We start from the raw sequence: 20,311 nt of genomic DNA on the forward strand, positions 1-20,311 counted from the left end.
ATTGATTCCCATGGGGGGCATCCAGACGTTATTCCAAGAGCAGTTTATGAGAAATGTGTGGCTACTCAAAGAAGGAATGTCCTCAAAAAGAAAAGAAAAAAGTTACACATTTTGTTACAACAGTAAATTGAAGTTTGGTTGGACATATCTATTGCTGCTTTAGAACCGTGATTAATTCTTAAGCCCAGAAAAAATCTATCAACCAGCCAATTTCAGCAGCAGATAACATGCAGATATGGTAAATACTTGAATCTGCAGCTTACCTTCTTGCAAAGAATACAGCAGGAGTAAAGTTACAAGCCACATGCCATTAATAGCAGTTATATTTCACAGGAATGTTGTGCAGCCCCCCCTAGAAAAGCGCACGGCGCCACGTTCGACCTGACGAGGCTCCGTGCACAGGACTGGATCTTGTCGCTGATTATCCCCCGCGGTCTTCTCCAGCCCTGGTCCCAACACTCTCCGGCGCCGAAAAAGCGATAAGCCGAGAGAAGAACCGCCTCTGCCCCCGTTCTCTCCTCCCCTTACCGGGACAGGCTGCTGCTCGCTCCACCCCTGCTATCCAAATGATGCGCTGTATCTTGGAGCGATTAGCCGATAACGCACCAATATGCAAACCAGTGGAGCCAACTCTGTTACGCAATATGAACTATGAAATTATTAATAAAGTGATAGAAATCCGAGTTCCAACTTAAAAATCTATGTCTTGGATGACAGTTTGAGATGGTTTGGGTTGACATTCTTAATATTGATATGGGCTACAGCCAGGCAGCTGAGGCAGAGTGAGGTAGTAAAAAGAGAAAAGGACTATACAATTACAGTTTCAGGTGAAAAGGAGAAAAAAGAAGCGAGAGATGCTGCAGAGTCCCATTCCCTAAAATTGAGTGGTGAAATGCGCTCTGCGCTGCGTCCTGGTATGGCTGCGCGCATTCTTCACACAGGATGATAATCATAATTTTAATCTTAAGAAAGGGGTAATCTATCAAATCACTAAAAAGCAAGAAAGGTCAGTTGACTTTACTGAGATGGACACTTGTTCGCCCTACAGAATAATTTTTGGCCCACCTCACCCTTGTTGTTATCACACTTTCATGACTTTTTTTCAAAGCAACGAAAACGGCTTTTACTTATCAATCTTCACAAAAACAATTACATTGTCCATCCAAAATTCTTTGACCTCCGTCCATTTTTTTTCCTTTCGTGAAATTAATCTAAAATTAAAACTTTCATACTCCATATGCATAAATGTGAGGGACATCTCTAACGACTCTCTCTCTCTCTATCTCTCTCTCTCTCTCTCTCTCTCTCTCTCTCTCTCTCTCTCTCTCAAGGTATGCTGTGAATTAATGGGGATGTATGGCTTAAATAAATATGAGTGAAGGAGACTTAATAGTCATTTTTATTGATAAGTTGTCACAATCTCATACAGTAAATGATAAGACTAGAGAAGTGTAATTATATAGAATAGCTCATCCACAGTGTAAGTAATGGATGACACCCAATGAAAAGACAAACATATTTCCTACAAGATGGCAAAACATAAGAGTATTGTATAAAAACAACAGTTTGAAACAGTGTATTGGATTCTTTTATCAAAGGCTGCAGCACAGTTTTAAAGAAACCAATGATTTCTGTAGAACATATAATGTTTGTTCCAAGGCTAAGCTTACTTATTTCTAAATGCACTTTCTATTTGAAAAACAACTGAAAAATGTCTTTCAATCCAAGATCAGTGTTTTAATGAACAGTACCGGAATGTTTAAATCAGTTATTTGACACACTGAAGGGTAGTGAGACGTCTGATATAATCTATTTAACAGGAAGGGCGTAGGACTATGGCAGCATTATTTTGGCTGAGCTACAGCTTTGTTTTTTTTTTCTTTTTAATTATCATGTTATTATTATTTTTTATTTATAACATTTTACATAGACAATTAAATTGTAATATAACCTTCCCGAAAAATGAAAACACATACTAGTCCCTTACATGTTTTGGCAGGGAATCGTTTATTCTGTTAATGGTTTAAGATAAAATAAATAAAATTTGTTTATACATATATAAAAATGGAAACCGAGTAGATTGCATACAACTTTAAAAAGCATGTCAGAAAATAGGCACTATCAAATATTTAGTTGTCATGATCTTGGCACTGTCTAATTACTAATTTTTATGAGCGTTAGCCTAGTGATTAGAGCAGTGCGCTTATTTGCTGAGAAGGTTGCAAGTAGTGTTGCGCTGATACTGATACCAGTATGGGACAATCAAGGGATTTACATTAATTTCACACACATATTTAGCTCTGCCCAGTTCATTACCTGCTCAACTGATCCACCTGTATTATTAAGGGGGATTAGATGATCCACCTTTAACAAGCCTTCAGACCAGTCACCGGTGCCAGATTGTTTTTTAGCCATTGGTGAGAAGTATTTAAGCATTCCTGTATTGTAATTACCCAACTCCGTTGTGGATTCCCCTCAACAACTCTTTGGATCTCTGACCTCCCGGCTCTGACTACTAAACTCGTCACCGAAATCGACTTTGGCTTCACCCTCTGTATTATCCTACCTGCCTTCATCTGCTCGGCTGTTATACCCTGTCTGTCGTCAAACCACAGATACATCAAATTCTGGCACTATGCTTCTGGGACTCTCTGTGCATCACCTGCTTCATCGCGTTGGCAGACGACTGTCTGGTACCAACCTCACCCTATAGGCTCAGACTGAACTATAAGAACAGGTTTGTGACTCACATGTTCATTATCATCTACACCCAGAAAGACGTGGTCACTAACCTGTTGTCTCCTCCTGCTTAGGTTCCTGCCTTAGACGCTGTTCAGTACGGTTTAGTTCTCAATAAAGATTTTGTGAAATCTGTTTGTCCACCTCGAATACTGGATCCTATTGTTTTGAGCTTGATAGATAATCTGGCCAAACATGGATCCATCAGAAGAAGAAAAGTGGCGTTCTGGAGTAGAAAACAGTATTTCCCAGCTTGAGTCAGGAACGCAGGAGTTCTTAATGACCTTCACAGTCACGCTACTTCTGGTCATACATCTCTGCCTACGTCAGCGATCATTCACCTGCGTTCAGACCAATTTGTCAAGTGCCATGTCTTTCACTTCCAGAACTGTTTAAAGGAGATCCTGATCAGTGTCAGGCTTTTCTTATGCAATGTGAGATTCATTTTGAGGTAGCATTTGTCATATCACTATTAGCCATAATTGTCATAATTTTTTGTCACCGTCACCTCACTCAGTTTCGCTCCCCTTTGCTCCAAATCCAATCTCTACTTAAATATAACATCGGGATCCTTCTCTCTGGCTACAAAATTTGCATTCAGTGTGAACATACCTTTAGGATGATGTACAGAGCTTGTTTAAATCGCAGATTCTTGCCAATGTTTATAAAGTCTTTGTTCCCATGCAATAATGAGTAAATTACAGAAACATTTAGCCTTTGGGCTCTGCACCATCATCTCCCCTCTGTGTTAATGCTGAAGTTGCGCATAGTTGTGGACCATGTGCACTTGGACGTGCATGTTGCTGACACATGTGTTTAGACCAGGAAACTGTAGTCCTTATTCATACATGGTAAGTAATGAATAATGAATCTGTTTAGTCTGTAGTAATGAGTAACTCATTATTGACTGATACAAACTAATAAGCTACAGTGCTAGTTACTGTAAAAGTAGCATAGTTACTGTAACGCATTACATAATGCCTAATGATTAGTCCCAACACTGCTTATAAGGTAAACTAGTCAGAGAGTCAGTGGTTGTCAGATCAGATTATGGCAGTCCTTGCAGGGTTTATCTAAAAATCATAAATATGTGTGTTTGTGCCAGATGTATTCAGATATATGAATTGTATTCTGTCTGGACATTGTGTCCAGCCCAATATTTTTCTCCTGGGTGACATCTTTAGAGACGAAGTGGCAGGACTTCACTGCCCAGTCCTTTCATCCCAGGAACTCCATGATCAGCAGTGTCTTCCGTGTGGAAACGGACTATGTTGGCTGCAGACATAAGGGCATTTACTGTAAGATGGGGTATGAAAGTCTGCAGACAAGGTGTTTAAAGACTGATGAAGTGTCTAGTCTTCATGCCGAGGGTAGCATGCTGGCAGAACTTGGTTTGAGATTGTACTTGCCATCTTGTCTGCCGTCACCAGGAAAGCTGCGGGCCCTCCATCAAAAAGGAGAGGTGAGCAGGGTAAGTTTAATTAGCAACAACTCATACTGGCAGAAGTTGGTTCAAGATCGTACCGACCTGGTTGTCCACTTTCATCAAGAAAGCTGAGGGCCGCCCATGAAAGACAAGAGTCGGACAGTTAAGTTTGTATTGATTAGCAACAATTGCATTACATACTACCAAACATGTTGATGATTTCTGTGAAAATATAGTTCTACATATTCTATGATGACTATAACGTCCAGAGACATATTAGATATGTTTATAATAGGCAAAATGGTACAAAAGGATAGAATAAGTACTCCAATACAGATTCAGCATGCTCTCCCTCTCTTAGCTCCCTCTGCTGACACAGCTTCCTTCTCGCCAACCACTGTTTGGTTTGTCAGCTTTCAGATTTTCATAGAAATTCATGGACTGCTGGTTAAAATGTGAATCTAACGTCACGTCATCTGAAGTAACGGGCTCTGGACAAACAAAAGATATGCACTACGGTGGCACAGATTTCAACCTTGTTAATGAACCAAATCCTAAAAATCCTCAGCACCTTTGTTGGCAGGCCAGCAACGGTGCTTGATCTATATATTATATATATTAGTGGTGAGCATAGATACATTTTTAAATGTCTCACTTTAACAATATAGTGTCTTCAACTCATGTCGCCTCGATCAAGTTCTTATCATTCGTGGCTTTCTCCGCAACGTGCTATATTCTCCTCATGATAGTTTGCCTCACGAGTAGTTTGTAAGATGGGTTACCTGTGGCCGCCTGGAGAACAAGCTGAAGCCCATCAGCCACGCTGATAGCCTGCCAGCCTGTGGCTATCTACTGAGCAATCAGCATCTGATCTGAAAGGCCCATGAGAGTGGGTTAACATAAAAAATCCATAAAAAAGACTAATATTATATATTTACGGTAAAGTAGGGATTTACTGTAACTAGTTAATCCTCGCTGGGCTACACTGCATGAAAAGTGAGTTTTTCGTCCCCGTAAACTCCCGCAGATCTGCCTGATTTTCGTCAGTTTCCGACAATTTGCAATCCATGCTTGTCCGTGTTTGTCGTGCCACAAATTGTCGAAAACGTACCATGACGTATGTGGAGAGCGATCAGCTGTACTAATGGCCCTAATTAGCATATGAATGCAGCAAACCCGCGCGGCTGGCCAGGTCTGGCTTGAATAACCTACTCAGTATTGGCTGAAACCACTATTCTCAAACAAATGAAATCGCTCGTGATTGGCAGCAAAACCACACGTGGCCACGCCAGGCTTTAATTTTCTTACTGAGTATTGGACGGAACCACTTCTTTTTAAACAAGTAAAGTCGCTCGTGATTGGTTGGCATATATATATATTTACATATAAATTTACATATATATATATATATATATATATATATATATATATATATATTTATTCATTCATATATTTATTCATTCATATGGTGTGTATTTATGTTATCCTACACTACTACACAATTATTATGCTACCATCAAGGACATGAATGAATTTATACAGGAAATGAACATTTGCCAGGAAGCTGTTTATGCAAAGAAAGAGCTTTATTAAAACACACACAACTATATACAACGCGTATCCAAACACATGCGTTTCTAAAAATTAAAACTCCGTGAACGGTCCGTTTGCTTCCTCGGGGTTGGAGGTAACTGGCAGCATTCCCTCCGAGGCAGGTCCGATGTGCAGACGCCTACTGTGTGTGGCCCTGTACTTCGGCATCGCTTCTAACCGGGACTGCAGCTTAACACAGAGTTCAGTGAGATCCGGCCTACGAAATGGCGGCGACCGTACAATCCATCCAGAGACACCGCCGAGGAAGGCGGACTTCCAGAGTTCCACTTCCTCATCTGCTAGCACACTCTGCCTCGCTTTCAGCAGCTGAAAAAAAAAAAAACAATGAATCAGCGCACTGCGTATGGACACAACACATCTATTAATGCACCTGAAAAATAGTCACCAAATAAAGTCTTACCCTCTTTCTTCTGGCCCGACTCCGAGCAGATTGCCTCCGCACGCAGCGTGTGGCTGGCTGCGTATATCTGAAGCTCCTGTGTATCGTCTGAAAATACGTCTTACAGGCAGCTGGAAAACAATTAAATGAGAGTGGTATAAATAAAAAATCAAACGCAAGTCACAGTAACAAGGAAGGAGAAAACATTAAAACAAGTCACTTACACACAATGTCGTCTTTATCAACATCGTGCAAATCTGGACTTGCCGAGATGGGAGGTCTGTGAAAACAAAATGTAAAGCTATGATCGGTATCCATCCGTATCCATTGCCTTTTACCGCAGAATGAAAGCATATTCTTTAAATCTTACCCTTGCTCCGGTTCATAGCGCCTGCAATTAGTCTCCGAGTTGTTAAGACGACGTACTGCTACCTGTAAATCACAAAAAATACACTTTAATAAAGCTTGTTCTTGCAAGGCTACTATTAGCCGCTATTAGCCGTAGCTCAGGCTAGGCCGCTTTTAGCTTAGCAGGCAGTAATCGAACATATATTTACCGCTAGCATCTCTTCTTTGAGTTCGTCTTGTTCGATGCAGAGTCGCCATCGCGTCCAAGAGGAGTTTTACCCCGAAATCCCCATTCTCCGCTCCAGACCGGCTGCACAAAGCAAAGCATACATCCTCCACTGTGGATCCAGACCCCGCCGCTCTGAGTTTCTTGGAGATCGTACAGAGCATGCGCGAGATGAACCAGAGTGTCCGCGGATCAATAAAAATAATTAAAAAATCATTCTTTTTTTTTTTTTAATCAAGGCCTTAATTGGCACTAAAATTATTTAAATATGTTTATCGAAGTATTTATAATTCTTTAATAAAAAATACTTATAAAAACAACTTCGTCAGATATATTATATCGCTCCAGGTGGAGAAAAGCTAGAGGATATATATATACGTATATATATGTGTGTGTGTGTGTTTACATACATACAGGAGTCATGGAACTCTGCTTACAGCTCCTTCATATTTCATGTACACTAAAAACTTGTGTACATGGTTCTTGTTGATGGCATTAAAATCATTTCTAATAGCATTTAAATAGCATTAAATTAGAGTCACTCATTCCTGTATGAACCCTGTGAGCGCTTAATTTAATATGACATATTAAAAAAATCCCACCATCATCCAGCATATGTTCAGTTTCTGCCCAAATATATATTTATATTTTTGTAGATTTTTGTAACGGGGATAAGGATAATTCAAAACTGCTTTTTTTTTAAATGAACTTGTTCTCTACAACTCAGCATCTCTTTTCATTCCTGTAATAAGAAGTTTCTTTTGAATGGATTTGATTAAAGTTTAAGTCCCTCGGTATAAAATAAATATTTTGATGGAGATGAGAAATCTGCTTCCTCGTTGGTGAATAACCAATAGTTTGGATCCAATCATTTAAATAAACGGTGTTAGTTTTTTTTTTTTTTATATATATATATATATATAAGAATTGTGCTATAATTTCTAGTCACCGATCTGTTGCTGCTATATTTTAATTTGACGAACCGGAATTTGTCGATGTTCTTTTTCCTGTTTGGTGCGATTGCAATTGCGGATCTTGACCTGGCCGGACCTTATGACCACAGTGTACCAATCTTCTCATGGCTACTTCCAACAGGATAATGCGCCATGTTATAAAGTAAATCATCTCAGACTCATTTCTTGAAACTTTTCCACTTATGTAATTGTGAATTGAGCATATTGACAGACAACATTTTATTTTTTATCTTAAATGCAATTTTTTTTTTTTATAATTACTGCTCTAAATGTATTGCTCTGTCAGCTAAAGATCTGTTTTGGTCTCTATACTTTAATTAAATAAATCAATTCAAGCTAAAATGTAAGAGGCTATACTAAGCCTGATCTCTTTGTATCAGAGAATTTCTTACCCAGAAAGATGTCACTTGGGGTAAAACCCCCCCTGCAACCCTGGTTTGCATTTGTATAGCTCACAGCATGTTCATTTACATGTTAAAGCCTCCCCTAGAATTCCATGGGGGGGAGGCATGGGGGGAACACTGCCTAAGAGAGTCCACGTCAATTTCTGACAATTTACGGGAGTTTTCGGTGAAGCCTGCAAATTGTCGTAAACTGCCGCTAACCTGAAGTTCCACGACAATCTACAGTGCCGCATATTGACGAAAATCCCACTTTTCATGCAGTGCTAGTTCCCATCCCCTTCAGTCATATCAATTGGCACAGTCCATCTGGGGGAATACAGAGCAGATACATATGCATGAACACGTATATGCATGTTTCTGGAAATGTTTTTGTAAATGCATATTTTGTAATTTTGGTGAAAGCCAACGTCCAAGAGATATCCTATTTCAGCACTGTGTCATGGTTCTTGACAATAGTGCTGGTTTGATTCATCATTCAACACACCTGTCAGCTCCACCCCATTCCCAATTAGCCTCCATGAGATTCACGTTCTCACCTGACTAGTGCCAGATTTTAACAAGCCATTGGTGAGTTTAGTTCAGCATTCCTGTTACCTGTCTGCCAGCCTGTTTTTGACCCGATCCTTTCTTCTTGTTCTCTGAGCCTGCCTGAATCGGATTCCCCTCTGGATTGTGCATGGATCTCGGATCACCTGACTTTGGACCGGATCTCGGATTCAGTACTCTGATTTATCCCCTTGATTATTCTGCCTGTCTTTGCTCTCATGGATCTGTGCCTCTACATTCACCTGGACCAATGAGTAACTATCAAAGAAGGATTCCTCCAAATCAACCTTGACAGATTCAGAAATCCTTTGAGGTCACCCAGTGATGTCACGTGCCAGCTGGCTTCTTAAGAAACTGTTAAAATTTGTCGCCAAACTCTGGGAACGTTGGTAAACTAATATTTTTTATTTGAAACATTGCCCTCAGTTTCTGCCTGGTCAATCAACTGTCCAATCTCCTTCCAGAAGTTTCGGTTGCTGACTACCAACCACTGGCAGTTCTATATTTTAATAAACTGTTGAAACGCCAACTCTTGCCCCTGGTCGAATTTGGGGTCTTCTGTTTCTGGTCTCTTCACACAGGGACAACAAGCAAATCCTTGGCTGAAATTTACAAATTTATGAATTTACATACCGCTGACATCAACACCAACATTATGTCTTCAGCAATTGAGCTAGACAAGTTTATAAGTTTATTCCGTAAAAGTTATAAGTTTAATTGTAGAATCACTATGTGTAGAAAGTGGACAAAATGGGACTATCCACATATTACGTACATAATGGTTACTAATTTGCCTTCACAGGTTTAATAAAGTATGTATGTTGTTTGGTTCAAAGTATTTTTTTTATTAACCATCTGATATTCAGTTCGAACAGAATTCTTAAATTGACTTGCCAGTGCGGTTTGTAATTACAGTACTTAGACAAAGTGCAGTAGGTCCCATGCAGGAATTAAATTGTCAGGTTACAACCACTCAATACCTATTCTGCCTTAACACTGATTAAGATAGGCTTCTACAAGCAGCCCAATAAACATCAAACTGCATGAAGTTTATTATGAAATCTTTACTCCAGGACCAGCAGGAACGTTATCACCAATTTGAGCTAAAGGACTCTACAGTGTGGCTCAGACCACATAGGACAGATGTACTCTCCATTGCAACCAAAAGCCTAGGTTACTTGTGATCCTCTCCCTAATTGTCAGCTTTTTCTTCCTTCACCCCCTTTTATACTGACCAGTGCGGAATAGCAATGTTTCACAAGAGCTGTAGTTTTGGAGATGCTCTTCTTTTATAACCTAATTATATCATAAAATTACATATTTTACTCTGCAAAATCACTCAAATCTTACTGTCCCAAAAACCAACCTCATAAGAATTTTATTAACAAACAGTTGCATGCATAGATATTTTTGGCTCAGGAGGGATTATATCAAGGAGGGATTCTACAATATTGCAATTAGGCTACACATCGCAAAAGAAACTTTGGAATTTCTTAATTAGTTTTTGATACCGATTCTCTGATGTCATTGGTGGGCCACACATCAAAGTGAAATGTCCCTCTGGAGTGCATGAAAGTAAATATTGTTAACAGAAAATGAACGGTTGGTATCAACATTAAAGTAAGATTGGGTTATGATTAGGCTCACTATGAACTACAGACAATTATTATGTCCATTCACTTACTTAAACACATCTTTTTGCTTTTGTGATCTGCAATCCTGATTGTAGTTCCTTAAATTATGATGTTTTAAGTGAAGAGAATAGTTTAGGTCAGTGGTCTCCAACCCTGGTCCTCAAGATCTACTGTCCTACAGATTTTAGATGCATCCCTGCTTCAACACAGATGAATCAAATGAATGGCTTGAAAAAGGTAATCAATCATTTGATTCAGCTGTGTTGAAGCAGCAATGCATCTAAAATCTGTAGGACAGTAGATCTTGAGGACCAGGGTTGGAGACCACTGGTTTAGGTAATATGGATATTAAGGCTTATTGGGTAATTCAGGGTCAGTATACATTTATACAACGATCTATATTCGAATCTCCAATTTCTCAAAATAAAAAATAAAAATAAAAAAAAAACTGGAGAGCCAACCCAACCCACATTTTTACCAAAGTATACCTTCCAATTTCTGTCCTAATAGCACTTACCAAGCCTTTGGTCTGATAATTCAACTAGCAGTTTTTGAGGGTAAAGCAATGATTTGAGAGTAATAACCAAAAAGCATTTATCATTGTATAGTGGAACTAAGGCAAGCTGTGGAGCTCTTTCACTCCCACTGAGAAGCCACTGTACTGTGCCAGGGAAGGAAGCAGATTCTGCCTCCACTCTTTATTATGTAACAGGTGGAAACCCACAAACCCACGCGATTTGTCTCTCTTTTTTTCCCTGACACACACAGAAACCAAAAACAGGAATTCACAAACAACAAGCACTAAAAGAGACATACACAAAGGAAAAGAGTTTGATTTTTTTTTTTTTTTATTTTATTATTATTTTATGTAAACCATTTGGAGCATTAACAGGACTAAAAATGGGGTGGGGTGACATGTCTCATGGTATGACATGTCTCATGGTATGATAATTATTTTAAAAGCTTCAGAGGGATTTTTTTTTGGGTCATTTTTATAAAACATGAAAATAAAGTACCATGAGCTAACTGCTTATTCCTGGAAGAAAATGTGTATAAAAAATAATCTAAAATCATAAAAAGCGTCTTTGCTGTTCCTAGAACTGCACTCTTCTGGACCGAGATGTCTAATGTATATCCAGAGATCTGCTGTAACCATTCCTTAAGTTTCGGGGTCACTCCCCCAAGTGCCCCAATGACCACGGGTACCACTGATGGCTTGACCTTCCAGGTTTTCTCCAGCCCTTCCCTGATCCCCTGGTATTTCTATAGTTTTTCATGTTATTTTTTGCTGATGTTGCTGTCATTTGGTATTGCTATGTCAATGGAAACAGCTTTCCTCTGCTTTTTGTCTACCACAACAATGTCCAGTTGGTTTGCCATTACCATTCGGTCTGTATGTATCTGGAAGTCGCACAGGAACTTAGCTTCATCATTCTCTACCACCTTTGGAGGTGTTTCCAACTTTGACCTTGGGATTTCAAGCCTATAGTCTGCGCAGATGTTTCTGTACACTATTCCAGCCACTTGGTTATGGCGCTCCATGTAAAATATATATATATATATATATATATATATATATATATATATATATCAGTATGAATGGCAGTGTAAAGCAATATGCAAGTACACTTCTTTTCTTGCATTTTCCATTTGAAGGGCAATAAACAACAATTAATATTTAAGGAAATGTTAAGGGGTATTACAATCATTGCTTTTTAAACATTTTTGTATAAGCTGATACCCTGCCTTTGTCAAGCCATCGTCTTCAAATCTTCATTTAGGTTTAAAAGTTACATTAAACCATTGTTTAGAAAGCACTTTTTCCTTTGTATTTTATATTGAGCCGTTGGTCTTCCATTTTTCCAATTGAATAACATGCCATTGAACAGGACCCAACACAGTGTAGCTCTTTGTAAAGAGACATCAACCAGATGGCTTGTATGATAACATAGGAGGTCTGTCTACAAAAGGTGATGTGGCAAGAGATGGTTAGGAGGATGACGTGAGTTGGTTTGACAGCCCCAAGCAGGTTATACTATCTGTCAACCAGTGATCATCATGAAGACTGACAGGTTCAGCTTGGCCAGCCAGCCAAAGAAAAAGCAAGCAGTTTCACTCTGAGAACGTTGCTGAGAGTCCAGGACAGGCACACCATGACTGATTCAGCTTCATCAACACCAATAATACATTGTTTCCCAAATTGAGGTGAGGATTATATATATATATATATATATATATATATATATATATATATATATATATATATATATATATATATATATATATATATATATATATATATATATATATATATATATATATATATATATATAAATATATATAAATATATAATCTAGAAATGGTAAAACAATGCAAAAGTAGAGTCATTTGGATGCTTAGCTCTTAGACAATAAGAGAAACCCTTCAGGCACTGGCAGCATGCAAGGATCATTGGAAAAAATGTATCCAGTATTAATGCCTTGCCAAAAGTCCAGTGAAACTGCTGCAATGATGATATAAGGAAGAGAGAGGCTCTCCTGCTTAGCTCTGCACAAGGTCACAGAGATCAAAACATGAATGAAGAAAGTGCAGGCATGGGAGTGATGGAGGGCAGTTTGGATTGGTGGAGCAAAATGAATCTCTTGTTTAGATAAACAATATTGTTGTGATTCCTTAAAAATTAGAGTGAGAACACACTAAAGAAATTGCAGAAAATAACATACAATGTTGTATTCGTCAGTTGAACTCCACGTCTCTGAATAAGTCAACCTTTGGGTCTTTGTATGTTTTTATTTGTTTTCTTTTTTCTAGTATGAACAAGCCTCTGCATTAGGGTAAAATGAATAACACACACACACAACCATACAGCAGCACATTAACAGGAAGCTACCAGCCAATCCTGTGTTTGCCTTCAACTAAGCATGCGTGATAGTTGTAGCAGAAAGTGTCTCAGCACATCTGAGAATATGCATGCATGATGGCGAAGCACAGGACAGATATCTCTGGTTGCTCTCGTTAGGGTTTCATTTGCTCGAATGTGGTTGTGTTTGCACATGTGTGACAATCCATACACATAAGACATCAAGGAGTGTTAATTTATTCAAATCAGCTGAAGAGGATAGTGAAGGATGGGGTGAGGGGCAGTAGAGTGGTATTTTTCTGTTGAGGGGGGTGTGGGGGTGTTCAGCCAGAATTCATGTCTTCATATTTTCTCGTCTGTGTACTCATTTTGCTTTTACTTGCAAATGAGACTGTCTGCATGCTATGAGGGAGGTAAACAAAAAAGACATACATATATGAAATACAGTGAATTAACTGAAGATGACAAGTGAAGAGATTTAGTAGAAGATTTAGCACCTTCGGACACAAACATCATGGCAAGATGATTGCCGCAATTCCAAGATGGCTGCTGCTAGAGGCATCCTCTTTGGGACAACCTGGAGACTGGCTGATCTTAATAGAGATTAAGTAAGACATCAAAACATATTGTGACTTCAAGTTTCTTTCTAAACGTGAAATAAAATTTTTACAGTTAGGAAGAATTGCTCATACAATAGCAATTTGAATATTTTAAAGACCTTTAGATGCACACCTTAAATAGAGATATTGATCAGAGATATCTGGTGACACCCAGTGGCCACATTTAAAGATAATATCAATAATATAAGCATACTGCTGTACTTTATTCTGACTGATAATGATATAGTTTAATGTGACTGAAATTAGATTTGGACTAGACCAATGAAGCCTGAGCGCCAATACGAAATGTTTCCTTTTTTTAAATCTCCTTGGAGTTATGAATATTTGTCTTTATATTGTAAATGTCTATTAATTTATTTATATGATTAACCATGAAAAATGCTTCTCTGAATGTTTATGAGGTGAAATAACATTTCAGATCTGTAGAAAATTCAAGCCCAAAAATAAATTGATGTTTTACTGGAGTTGAATTCTATTATACTGACAGTTTTAGGTAACCCCAATGGTTAATTTGCCATTTTAAGAACTAATAATTTTAACAAAATTACCCCGTGTATGATTGTATGTATCCCTGCAGTTTTGACCGTATACAACCAACTTTTACCAGTACGACAGGTATCTGTTTTCTCCCACCGTTTAAAAATATTGGAGGAGGCAGGATAAATGACCTCTGACCATTTCTCTGTGTACAATAGGTGTAGATCACTCAGGGTCCCAGGTAATTTCTTGTGATCTCTTCTCTGCAGCCCATCCCGCAGGTTTTCTGATTAGTTTTTGGTCTTGGGTCTGATACAGGATGGGCTGAGGAAAGTAAATTTTCTGTGTATTTAACCATTAACCAAAGTTTTTTTTTTTTTTTTTTTTTTTTACGTTTCAATCATTTGCTGAAAAGATCCAATTTTGTTGTTACAGAACATCTCACCTTCAATGCAAATTTGGGCATCTAAATGCTTAAAAAAATACCAAGCTGTTTTTATTTTAAATTGCTCATTGTTTTATTAGTATCTGGAAAATTAGTATTTTAAAAAACTTCTTGTCAGCTAAAAATCAGCAGGCACAGCCCCTCATCTAGCAACTAAAGCAAAGTTAAACTGTAACATACAACAATTTACCACGTTTGATTCCTATCACATTTCAGGTTGAATTATGATTATAATTTGAAAAAAGACATGTCAATAAATTACAAAAAAGTATGTATTGAACTATATGCATATAAAAAGTAGCCTATGTATATAGTTCAATTACATTGAACTACAGCTCGAAAGATACAAACAACGAATGCTTATCATAATGTTTTGCATTACACATCCTGGGATGGAATGACTATTAGCTTTTTTTATTTTTTCAAATATTTCAAACCTTAAAAAAATAAATATGCCATCTAGAAGTATGTTACACAAACAAAGATTTTGGGAAAAAAAAAAAAAAACTAAAACTAACATACAGATGTTTTTAGGCAGTTGACTTGCATTAAAGGACATTTTATAATTGCAGAAATATGATTTTATACATGGGCCTAAAACTTTCTTTACAGTAGCCCTGTCGGAATATACCACTTACCATTGATAAAATGCTTACTGCATCCTTAATGGTTGTGCAGGAGGCCCCACCTCTTCAGCTTCTGGGTATTACTCAGCTTTATTGTCAAAGGTGGATGGTTGTACCTATTTACATTTGTGTGCATCAATTTTCACCACTATTTGCATAAAGTGACAGAGCCCTTAAACAGTACATTCCAAAAAGAGATGGAAATCTGTGGAACTAAGTAGATAAAATGTTTTTATCTGAGAATGATTTTGAAAAATGTAAAGAGCAGGTTTTGCATAGACCATAGACCTATCCTAAATGGTTAAAAGGAGGTATCATAGTATTCTTGCCTTCCAAAGAGTTCACAATGCCACAAACTCAAGCAAGGACTCAGTACCTTTTTCAGAGAAAGAGGCAAACACCTCTAAATCATAGAGAAAACATAATGATAGAACCTCCGCCACAAGTAGTGAACACTGGGTACTTTTTCACATTTTCAGTTGTTGTAAGCTGTTTTCAGGCATCACGTACAAACAACCACTTGGTATATAGCAACTAATGGTTGTCATGGATACTTGGTTTCCTTAAAATGCCACATTTTGTTCCAGTCCTCTAATAGCTTATTCAGAGAACTATATTTCACCCCCATTACGAACCTGCTCACTGTGAGTGCAGCAAGATAAGTATGGGCCACATGTAGCCTAACGACAAATACGAATGGCTCTCTATGTAACTCATATACAGTGATTAATATTGTCATGATGCATTAATGTTAAACTTTATCAATACTAAAAATATACACAGTACCTAATGTTGTTACTGCTTTCAGTACCACATAACCTTTTTTTCTTTATGGTTTCTTTTAAGAAAAAAAATAATACGTGGAAACCGTTATAGTGTGATAGTATTTTCATTGTTTTAACATCTATCAGACAACAAGCATTAGAAAAATAGTATAGTAAAATATAAAGTATATTGCATGAAAATTTTATTAATTTTCTCTATGGTAGTATTTATCTTGAATTTAGCTGTGCAAATGCTTTTGGTAACCTGATGTTTTATGTTTTTTTTATTTTTCTTACATTAATATGATTTTTGTGTGTTATGGGTTTGTTTATGTCTGTAACCTTTATTGACAGGTTTACTACAGCAATATTAAGGTGGATCGAAGCCAAGTGTGAAGCAGCGGGGACAAGGATCAGTTCCTCCAAGCTTGAGTTCATGGTTCTCAACCAATAAAAGGTTGCTTGCTTCCTTCAGGTAGCAGAAGAGTTCCTGCCCAAGTTTTTTTTGCGAGGGGAGAATGTAGCAAGAGATCAATATATTGACAGCTACAGCAGCTGTACTATATAATGTGGATGCTGTAGCAGTCTGTTTTGGTGAAGAGAGAGAGGACTCAAAATGAAAAGATTACCTGGAAACACCTCAGGCTTCACTGGAACTATTGAGAGTGATGCAACCACCGACCCCATGAGCTCAAATAAAAATAATAATTTTGCATACTTGACTTTCTGAGGAGGTCCTGATTTAGTTCTTGTAATTGCAGATGAATTGCCTGTTAACAAGTTCCCTTCCTTTTCCTTATTACCCATAAAACGAATATGATCCAAATATTTGGCAACAATAACCTTTAAGGAACTGTACTGTCATAAAATTATGTGTGCTTCTCTATTAACTTTATATTTGTATATGTTGCTGAATCAAAAAAGATGAAAAAAATCCCAAATTGGGGACTTTCAACTAAAACAAAGTGAAGAAAAAAAAGAGTTATTTATTTTGATTGGAATTTACTCAGGTATCATGCAGCATTGGCAAAACCTTTCCTCTGCCTCCCAGTACTTTTTGGTGTCTTTTTTCTTGTCTTCTCCAGCAGCACCAGTCCCTCAACATGTTTGACCACATCTTCTAACTTGATATTGTTTTGGATCTGTAAATACAAAAATTTATCCTATTGAATACTTATTGAGTACATCATGTGATGCTATACATCAAGCCTCTCGCTAATGTGACTGCGGGTGGCTTTTGGCCTGGAGCTCGTGTCATCAGTCGGTGCCCAACCTTCACGGGGTTTTTCAACCTTAACTACTAAACTCTCCGGCTAGCGGGTCAGCAGTGGTGGCCAGGTCACTGCCCATCATCTCCAGGCCTACAGCCCCCCTCCTCCCACTTAAACCAGCATGAGGCTCTCTCTGCTGCCTCCCCAATCCTGTGCTCAGTTGTCTTCCTCTCCTTGCCAGATAATACAATCTTCTGCACCCTACCTCCACTGGAAACAGCCATGCTTACCAGCCTTTGTCTTTGCAGTCCTCTCTTGGGCCTCCTCACAGCCTTCCTCCCAAGGCAAAAATCAGTTCCACCAGGATGATTTTCTTTGCTTGCTCTGACAAGAGGACAATGTCAGGCCTCAAGGTGGTCTAGATGATGGGTGGAAAAGTGAGCTTCTTCCCCAGGTCGACTGTCATCTCCTACCCCTGTGCCCCCTGGAGGATGTTGGTCCTGGCTCTTTTATTACAGGATGGTTTGTTCCTCCCCTGATGAATTGCATTGATGGTACTTTTGGCTTAGTCGGCTGTGGTCTTCTCCCGGCCAGCTCGAAAATGTCAGCCAACACTTGGTCATGCCGCCAGCTATATCTCCCCTGAGCCAGAGCGATTTGGCACTCTGCAAAAATGTGGGCCAGTGTCCCCCTCTTTCCGCACAACTTTCAGAGCGGGTCCTCCCTTAAGCCCCACCTGGCTAAATTCGCTTGTGATGGGAGAGTGTCATACAGTACACAGACCTCAGGAGGAAGCTGACACAGAAAGGTTCCACCCTGCAGAGCTCAGTCCATGTGACCCTCCTGTTTGGGAGGTCCCATCTGGTCCATGTTCCCTGGGTTGCCAGTTCCACAACATTAGCCTTCCGTGTCTCCTCCTCCTAGTGACGAACTTCCTCTTGTACCATCTCTCGCCTCTACGGGAAGCTTGCCTTCCTCCACTGTGTGAAGTGAGATGTTCCCAGTCCTTGCTGACCCATGCAGACACTACCAATGATGTCTCTCAACTCCAGGGAGCTCTCAGCTTGTCTGACTGCACTGTCTGCTGCCCACTTACGGCCTGTTCGTTTTTTGACTCTTGCGTTGCTTACTTGCACGTCCTTTAAGTCTCTGAGCCTCATTGCCACCCCGCACTTCTATTCTTCTTTCTATTTATATGGGTATGCATTTATTTAAATTTTTATTTATCTATATATTGTTGAGCCTGGCAAGTGTCAAGGGATGAGAAGAAACAAACAAAGCTGGTGGAATTCTGTGGTCACAGTTTATTAAAATGTATGCTTGGTTTTACAATCTGTGTGCATGGATTGCAGTATTGTGCTCTTAGTTTTTGCAAAGCCCTGAGCCCAACCAACACACTTAGTGGGCCTGAGCCTGAAAAAAAAACATAACAAGAATAAATGTTTTATTTTAGGTGTTGCTGATACTAGAAGCAGCCAGTTTATTTCAGTTTATAAAAATGTTTCTGAGCTGACCTTTTGTACATATTTACTTTGAAGATTAGATGTTTTTGAGATGTCTCTTCATTGCTAAAGGCTTGAAAAAACATGTAAAACATCTGTGACCATCAAAAAGTCATTTTGAATTTATGGCAAGATGTGCAATTTGAAGTGAATGTTGAGATAAATACTTGGTACTGCAACAAATCACATTTGCCTGTTATGCCAAACAGTGACAGCCAACCAGTTGTCAACCAGCTCAACAAACCAATCTGAAAACAAAGTCGAGAATAGACCCACCTTCTTCCTTGACACTGGAATACAAGCATTCACTTTTTCTAACCGTTGTTCTCATACATTTAAAGCTAATCCCATTTTTTCACGGAAATTGAAGAGCTTCTCATCTTACATAAACATATATTGTGTGTCTAGGAGAAAAATCATAGGGTTAGTTTTCATTTCCATTCAGATTATTTATATAGCATCAATTTATAACATGTCATCTTAATACACTTTAAAGAGAAAATTCAATAAGATCATACAGTCAAATTGGTTCAAAGCCTTCTATCTAAGGAAAACCACCTGTCAGGTTTTGTGACTGTTAGTTGAGGACCCAAATGCAGAGATGGGGAGGCAGACATTGGTTCTTGCAGAATGAATTTAAATGCAGATCGCAATAGAAGCTCAAATCCAGGGACACTGAAAAAGAAACCAAATCAAGAGACGCCAGTGAGATACACACATGGGGAGCATAGCAATGAAGAGGATCCAGCAATGAGGAACTGCACATGAGGTGTATATATGGGAGGCAGATCAAAAATTGGGCTAATCAGCTGATATGGAGCAGGTATGGTTACATGTAACTAGAAGGTAGCTAAGGGTAAAGGAGACTGGAACAAGGAGGCAACATAAAGTAACTCAAAAAATACAACACTGCTTTAAATGTAACACAAAATGGAAAAGAAACCAATGATCAACAAAACATAGAATGAAATATATAAAAGTGTAACTGAATATAAAAAAACAACTTAAACAGAAGTCCACAAAGGGCAGAATCATGACACCACCTGATTGCAGCAACTCACTGACTCGAAAGCAATCCTTCACACAGAGGATGGTTAACCAGGCTTGGTGGGGGAGGCCTTCTTCTGAGGCTGCCTGGGGGTTCAAGGTGACAGAAAATGACATACAAAATGAACATACAAGCACTTATCCATAAATAATTTCTATGTTAGAAAAGATGATAGTAAACTATCTCCACAAGGGGCCCTGTCTGGTAAAAAAAACAAAAACAAAAAAAACTGTTGACTAGATGAATTCTGAGCCACTTTTCACGTCACAAGAGTGAAAAAGAGGACATACAATTATAAGTCGAGTCCTAAAAGTAGACAGGGTGTCTGGCTTACAGAGTAAAATTGGTAGCTGGTTCCACAAGAGGGGAGCCCTCAAAGTAAAAGATCTGTCTGCCATTCCACTTTTAGAAATTCTAAGAACCACTAGTAAAGCTGCAGATTAAGAGTGAGGTGTTCTGTTAGGAACA

At 38.6% G+C, this 20,311-nt stretch overlaps 1 protein-coding gene across 3 annotated transcripts in view; it reads right to left on the reverse strand.

The window, feature by feature from the left end:
* Positions 1-530, reverse strand: part of LOC119792101 (Down syndrome cell adhesion molecule-like protein 1 homolog) — a 139,105-nt gene extending 138,575 nt beyond the window's left edge. The window contains exon 1 of one of the 3 annotated variants that reach the window (XR_005281939.1): positions 264-530. Coding sequence is in view for 2 of the 3 variants with exons in the window: in XM_038298569.1 (XP_038154497.1) it covers positions 264-306 (43 nt within the window). In the remaining variant the exon portion in view is untranslated. The remainder of the gene's footprint in view (positions 1-263) is intronic. The other 2 variants (XM_038298569.1, XM_038298568.1) reach the window with 2 other exon arrangements.
* Between the last annotated feature and the right edge of the window lie 19,781 nt (positions 531-20,311).

This window comes from Cyprinodon tularosa, unplaced genomic scaffold, assembly GCF_016077235.1.
Source record: "Cyprinodon tularosa strain WSP-4 unplaced genomic scaffold, ASM1607723v1 ctg41, whole genome shotgun sequence".
Classification (NCBI taxonomy): Eukaryota; Metazoa; Chordata; class Actinopteri; order Cyprinodontiformes; family Cyprinodontidae; genus Cyprinodon; species Cyprinodon tularosa.